The sequence below is a fragment of the Phragmites australis genome, chromosome 1 (assembly GCF_958298935.1).
Source record: "Phragmites australis chromosome 1, lpPhrAust1.1, whole genome shotgun sequence".
Classification (NCBI taxonomy): Eukaryota; Viridiplantae; Streptophyta; class Magnoliopsida; order Poales; family Poaceae; genus Phragmites; species Phragmites australis.
Window position 1 is genome coordinate 5864917 of NC_084921.1, and position 6000 is coordinate 5870916.

General features: G+C 43.4%; 2 protein-coding genes across 3 annotated transcripts; one reads left to right on the forward strand and one right to left on the reverse strand.

Annotated features, from left to right (window-relative positions):
- Window positions 1-431: 431 nt before the first annotated feature.
- On the forward strand, window positions 432-1177 carry LOC133890642 (uncharacterized). The gene has a single exon (XM_062331149.1). The coding sequence runs from the start codon at window positions 440-442 to the stop codon at window positions 824-826; it is 387 nt and encodes a 128-aa protein (XP_062187133.1). The 5' UTR covers window positions 432-439; the 3' UTR covers window positions 827-1177.
- Window positions 1178-1253: 76 nt separating this feature from the next.
- Window positions 1254-6000, reverse strand: LOC133890522 (short-chain dehydrogenase TIC 32 B, chloroplastic-like). Of its 2 annotated transcripts, none has more exons than XM_062331032.1 (9): window positions 5748-6000; window positions 5467-5623; window positions 3063-3294; window positions 2809-2888; window positions 2580-2733; window positions 2433-2511; window positions 1967-2051; window positions 1819-1865; window positions 1254-1728 (listed from the first exon to the last, which is right to left on the reverse strand). In XM_062331032.1, exons 2-9 carry the CDS (start codon window positions 5582-5584, stop codon window positions 1561-1563), a joined length of 963 nt encoding a protein of 320 aa, XP_062187016.1. In that variant the 5' UTR covers window positions 5585-5623; window positions 5748-6000; the 3' UTR covers window positions 1254-1560. The 2 variants fall into 2 exon arrangements, with proteins under 2 accessions (XP_062187016.1, XP_062186937.1); XM_062330953.1 differs by having other exon boundaries at window positions 5467-5628.

Here is a 6000-nt window from a genome sequence, read left to right on the forward strand (position 1 = left end):
ATGGAGTTAGAGTTCTGCCAAACATGATCTTAAGATCCTATTTAAAGCCTAGGAATTTAAAAAAAAAAGCTCAAATTTTTAATAGAAAATGAGAAAAATTCCGGCATTTCAGATGGGTCTAAGTTGTTTAATACTCCCAATGAAGCTTGTGCCCATGCATATTTGGTTGACAAATATTTTTGTGGCAGAAAGGTACAGAATGGAAACCAGTTTGCATCGCATCTCATCAGGAAACACGACTACACGAGACGTGTGAGATTGCACCGGAGCAGAGCAGGTGGGGGAGCAGCTCAGGCTTGAACCCACTTCACAAGTGGCACCGGTCACCTGCCCTCCCGCCAAATCCTCTCCACCGAAACCAGTGACAGTCTTCATGTATATATACATCGGCGCGCGCGCGCTCCAAGAAGCCTCGCAACCGGCGACGAGTCCACGAGCCATGGCGTTCCCCACCATCGCCGGCCTCCTCGCGCGCCGCTCTCTGCTCCTCTACGCCGCCATGTGGACGGCGGTCGCCACCACGGCCGTGGCCGTGGCGGCGTTCGCGCCGGAGACCGCATTCGTCTGGGCGGTGGCGCCCGGCGCGCCGCTCTCCAGGGCGTGCCCGGAGGGCGGTGACGCGACCAGCGTCGGCCTGCCGCTCGACGGGCCGCCGTGGGACGTCGTCTGCATGCCCGCCGGCATGTTCGGCCCGGCCGCTCCCGACGTCGTTGTCCCGCTCGTGTTCGCCGTCGTGGTGGTGGCTGGCGCCGTCTGGTTCACGACGGCCGTCGGCGTGTGGGAGGAGGACAACGAGGCGGCGGTGGCTACTGTAGAAGAAGTGTAGAGCGTGACGTTGGAGCATATATAAATCTTGGATCTTGCCGTCTAGTTTTTTATGTTTCGGTGGCAAAAAAAATAGAGAGACAAATGGCTTAAGGCCTCTCCCAGACAGAAGACATCACTCGGTGAGACAATTAATTGCTTTGGAAGATCTCAATAAACTAACAACACATATGCAATTTCTTACTTTATCTCTTTTCTTAAACATCACTTAAGAAATGAAGCATTTAGAGTGGCCTAACTGCTTTATCTAGTGTCTAGCTTTTCTCCCTGCTCATTCTTGTCGTGCCTGCCTTAGGCACTGTATATTTGTAACTGTTTTATCTCTGAGCTTCTTAATAATTTCTCTCATCAGTAGGGGATTCGCCTACTGGAGTTCTTCAAAAAAAAAAAAAAAAAAAAAAAAAAAAAAAAAAAAAGAGAGACAAATGTAGCAGCATGCATTGTCTTCAGAGTTCAGACACTGAAGAAAGTTTCAGGCAAACACACATCTGAACCTAGGATGGTTTCCAGGCCAACATACTAGTTTCAATCCAGAACTGAACTGCACATATATTCGACAGATATTAACAAGAGTACAGGTTGATCTTTGCCAGGATCTAGGGAAGCATGGGGATTTATTTGTGAACAAATATGAGGCCACCATACGATAGGTTCCTATGACCACTGCTACATATTTGTCAAGACCATTTGCCAAGCAGAATCAGAACTTTTTTTTCTGATCCAGCTTGTTGGCTCTCATTTTGCAGACTTGATCAGCTCTTCGCTGAAGTCCCAGAGTTGCTTTGCCAACTCCTCGCTTTTCGCCAGTTTGCTTGTCTTCTCCACGTTGCAGTCAGCAAAGTACTTCCCTGTCACTCCCCTGAGTTGTGGGTTCAGTCCTACATAACAAGTAGTTGCTGCTCCCTGAAATATATTAAACTTCAATTTCAGAGCAGAAATCGTTGTGAAGAAAACTTGGTTAGAAACATGAATTGCTAAGATATGGTTCCAAACCTGGGGTACATTCTTCCACAGTATGTAAGTGACAACTTGAAGCGCCTCTGCAAGTGAAAACAAGGTGTTTCGGAACATTGCCAGAAGATAAGCATTCTTAGCTAAGACCTATAGATTCTCTGTGAGAAAAAAGAGCAAGAAAGCATACTCATGAGAACAAAGGAGTGCCTCATCAAATTGGTCATGATCAATCCAGGATGAACACAATTAACTGTGATGTTTGCTCCTTCTTCCTGTTTTAGTAATATAAAATAAATGATGCGTCAGAATCGGACACTTAACTCAATGGCACAGTGTTTGACAATCAGGGGTAGGTTTAAGAGTTTTAATCAGTATCCTCTGGTTGTCAATCCCTAAGCATACATTACATTGACGATAACATTTTTAGCACGTGAAAGAAGAGGTTGAATGGACTGCTGATACAGATTGAGATCAAAGGGAACTAGAGTCTAGATAATATCTGGAAGTCGTATTTAATATTCAACACAGTTCATAATGATCTCAAGTTATTTGACTCGCTGAGTTTTCACTTGCTATTGCTTAAAAATTATGATTAACACTTCATGATAGTGCAACAGGCAAAAGCATCATGATTATGATGGACAAAATAACACCTTCAGCCGTCTGGAGAGCTCTTTCGCGTGCAGTAAGTTTGCCAGCTTAGATTGTCCATAAGCCATTTTATCATTGTATCTGCAAAGATCATTACTTGCAGTTCAATGAACAGAAGATTCACTCCAAAGAACCATAAAAGCACATACATTTTCTCGTCATTGAGTTTATCAAACTGAATTCCCTTTGGGTATGTATGGAGGTGGGCAACTGATGACAAGTTCACAATGCGACCCTCAATACCCGTAGACTTAGCAGTGGCTTTCATGATATCAAGGAGGAGATTGGTAAGCAGAAAGTGTCCTGATGAAATAAGTGTCAGTGCCAGACAAGCATTTTAGCTGTTTCAAGTAAGACATGTTGACAGTGCAAGAATACCGAGATGATTGGTGGCGAATTGCATCTCGACCCCATCTTCAGACAGTTGAAAAGGGCAGAACATCACACCTGCATTGTTTCTGCAGAACAGAAAAGGATTCTGTAAGGCTTGACTCAGTGTAACTTAGACAAGAGGAAAGCGCTAAAATAGACGTGTAATTGATATGCATCTAAGCTGAAAAGAAATTTAACCAAAGCACAGGAAATTTTCATATCAAAGAAAGGCAAGAATAACAAGAGGTGAAGAGGGTTACATCAAGATGTTCAGAGGAAGATTCATCGAATTGAACTGGTCCACAAAAGCCCTGACAGACTTGAGGGAGCTGAGGTCAAGCTTCAGAACATCGATATGAACTGTTGGGTTTGTCTCCAATATGGTCTTCCTTGCTTCTGATGCAGCTTCTGTGTTTCTCGCGGCAATGATGACATGGGCTCCTCTCAGGGCGAAGACTCTTGATGTCTCCAGACCAATGCCACTAGCTCCTCCTGAAAGATATCAGAATAACTACTTTCATAAAAATAGCACAGGAATAGATCTCTGAAAACATTAATTGTGGTTGACTTAAAATTTAAAATTTACTCAGCTATATTGACGGCAGGTGAAAACTGCACTGTATGATAGAAGTGTTACAAATATTCTAGTGGCATCAGTAAATCCCTAGAGTAAAATTACTCTGAGCTACAAGCAATATTAAGTTATTAACTACTCTCAATACAGCATGCTCTAATTGTTGGTACCAGATTTTTGGACTCTTAAACCACCAGGTACACTTAGAAAGAAAGAAGTCATACGCAACTCAGACAAACTATTAACTTTTATTTCTTTTAGAGACGAACAGGAACTAGTGAACGGAAGCCTAGCCCCAGGTGGCAACTGTAGCCAAAATGACAAAATAACGACAACAAACTAACCAACAAGGAAAGAAAAATAGTTCAATTCTTAATTCTCAATAAATGCACATAATCTACTGACAACCAACTACAGGAAAAGGAACAAAATTTCCAACTTTGGTGAAGTTCAAGCGAACAACTAAGCTCCCAAAATAGTATAGTGAAATGAAAAGGATAGAAGATGATAGCCATCTAAGTGAAAGGATCCTGCCATTGTAGACCTGGTTACACTTGCAATAGGCTTAGAGTAACTTGGAACAACATTACTGTGAGAAATTATGTGCCAGAAAAGGAGAGATGGAAGTGTGCCTGCCAATTCATAATTTGTGGTCTCATCAACATAACGGTTCAGAGACAGAGGTCCAGAGCTGTTAGTGACATGGCATCTCGTTTCCCTGACTTTTCTTTGTACATGGAGAGGTAGTTATAGCTAAAAAAAGATATTTAAGACTCAAGAACCCGATAAATTACTACAAGATTATGTTGGCGATACCATTGGTGAGAGACACTTGCAATTTTGGGGCAGTGTTTATTTTACCATGAAAGGATAAGATGCATCTCAAGAAGAGCAGGTACAATTTCCAGTTGGTGCTTGTAGTAACAGACAGCACTACACTATAGATAATTGATTCAAGGCCGCACAAAAACAGTTGTCGCAAAGGACCCCATGGATCCAAGCTCAAACTCTCCTTTGCCACACAAAAAGGAAGAAATATCCAACTACTCAACATCAGGAAAAAAAAGAGAGGAAAAGACATTAACCCATGTTATGTCCTACCAAAACTTTCAAGGAACCTAACCAACAATGTTGAGCAGGTCCCCTAAAAAACAATATTGAGCAGGAAATCATCACCAGAACATAACAACTTTGAAGTTTGGCACATAGAAATTCTTCATTACTTGCACATCGAGTTCTCATGTAATGTTTTCATTAACATACAGGTCGCTGTAACAAGGAGATGTTAGTTAGTGATCACAGTTCACAGGAAAACTAAACGTACATCTCAACTAGGATTAGTGCAGTTGTAGGGAAACTAGTGCCAACAACACATGGTTAGCAGTCAATTACATACAAAAGGATAGTGCAGCACCGTCATAAATCCATCTATCCGACAGTTAAATACGCACCAAAAAATATTTTTTTTTAAAAAAACAAAAACTTCTGATACAAAAAGAAAAGCACAAGATGGTCACCTAAATTATATGCAAATCTAACCAAGAAACGATTGCCCAACTTTGCAATACCTTGGTGATTACAAAGCATGGTATTTTCAGGAACAAGTTCACAAGGAAAAAAATCAGTAGAAATCAAAGCAACAGAATTGAACAGAACACCATCGTGTCGCGCTTTCATCAGCATAATCATCGCACCGCCAAGATTCCGGAGACAAGGCTGCGGCACATGCACGTACATACATCTCAACAGCAATTACTAGCACAGCTGCGAGAAAACCAATGACAACAACACATAACCAGCAATTAAATCAGAGTGTACAGGTGACATTACACAAAATTAGCAAGTAATCCCAAGTTCATCGCTCACCGCACTCCCCATCCGACACCCAAGAAGGAAAAGATCGAGGATCCAAACCACCCCAATTACACGGAGAAACAGACGCGTTCTATCCAATAACGATACATCAAAGCAGGAAGGAAGCATCACCACATATTCGCTAATGCAAGGCACGGCGAGTTCGCATCACCACTAGTCGAATCGTTATGAAAGATCAATCTTTTTCAGGAATATACTGGATGACTAACGAATACCTGTGATAACGACGGTGAGGCGGCTGGCGTCGACGCCGGCGGTGACCTGTTCCGCCGTGGACGCCGACCCGAACCCGCTGGCGCCCGCCTTGCCGGTGATGAGAGAGAAGATACCCATCGACTCGGCCCCTCAACTCCAACGAAGAACTGAACCCAACTGAACTGAACCAAAATTTGCAAGAAAACAAACAAGCCCAAGAAAAAAGAAAAGAAAATGTTAGCCAACAAAGTGTAATCAAGAACTGCAAGAATCACGCAAATCTTGGCAATGCCGCCACCACCTCGACGCGCAGCCGATTTGTTATTGCGCCGGGAAGTGGAGCGGAGTGTGGAAGTAGCCGTGCATGGGAAGAGGAAGGAGGGAGGGGGTGAGGTTATTTATGGTTGGGCGCAGGTAGCAGTTTGGTTGGGGAGCAGGAACCCAACGCCAACGCCAACGCCAACAAGGAGGGGAGGGGCGCCGGGAGGGAGAGGAGACGACAGGGGACGGAAAGAAACAGAGTTCCCTAAAGAGAGCAGACAAAGGTTTGTTTT

Bases quoted from the DNA above. Each gene is read 5' to 3' on its own strand.
- LOC133890642 (XM_062331149.1), top strand. From the start codon at position 440: ATGGCGTTCCCCACCATCGCCGGCCTCCTCGCGCGCCGCTCTCTGCTC.
- LOC133890522 (XM_062331032.1), bottom strand. From the start codon at position 5,584: ATGGGTATCTTCTCTCTCATCACCGGCAAGGCGGGCGCCAGCGGGTTC. The intron at 3,295-5,466 runs GTATTCGTTAGT...GATATCTTTCAG, and splicing joins CCTCACCGTCGTTATCACAG to GAGGAGCTAGTGGCATTGGT. The intron at 2,052-2,432 runs GTGTTATTTTGT...TTACTAAAACAG, and splicing joins AGCTCTCCAGACGGCTGAAG to GAAGAAGGAGCAAACATCAC.